This window comes from Penaeus monodon, chromosome 32 (genome assembly GCF_015228065.2).
Source record: "Penaeus monodon isolate SGIC_2016 chromosome 32, NSTDA_Pmon_1, whole genome shotgun sequence".
NCBI lineage: Eukaryota > Metazoa > Arthropoda > Malacostraca > Decapoda > Penaeidae > Penaeus > Penaeus monodon.
In genome coordinates this window covers 9,058,379-9,058,679 of record NC_051417.1, presented here as the reverse complement: position 1 = coordinate 9,058,679, position 301 = coordinate 9,058,379, and the positions used below count along the sequence as shown (strand labels likewise).

The 301-nt window shown below is 42.9% G+C and overlaps 1 protein-coding gene across 1 annotated transcript in view; it reads left to right on the top strand.

Annotated features, from left to right (window-relative positions):
- The window catches only part of LOC119593487 (coagulation factor IX-like), a gene marked incomplete in the record, with an annotated part of 16,815 nt that overhangs the window by 13,597 nt on the left and 2,917 nt on the right, over positions 1-301 (top strand). The window contains 1 exon segment of the mRNA XM_037942426.1: positions 50-153. Coding sequence (XP_037798354.1) covers positions 50-153 — 104 coding nt within the window.

The window sequence follows — 301 nt, the reverse complement described above, 5'->3', positions numbered from 1 at the left end:
ACCTCCTTCCTTGTTCCGTCTGTGACGCCGCCCTTCTCGACACAGCTTCACCGCCAACGAGATCAAGGTGCGTCTCGGCGAGTATGACTTCGCAAGCACGGATGACAACTCGCCCACTGACTTCGATGTGGCTGACATCCGAATGCACGAAAGGTAATTAGTGCTAACGTTTTTTTTTTTATCTCCTTTAATGTTGTTCGTTAAGTTTTTTTTCTTCTATGATGTATAGTGTTTTAAATAACTAACACGCAAGGAAAAACATTAACTAGTCGAAAGTCATGTTGCGGCAAGTTTTTCAATT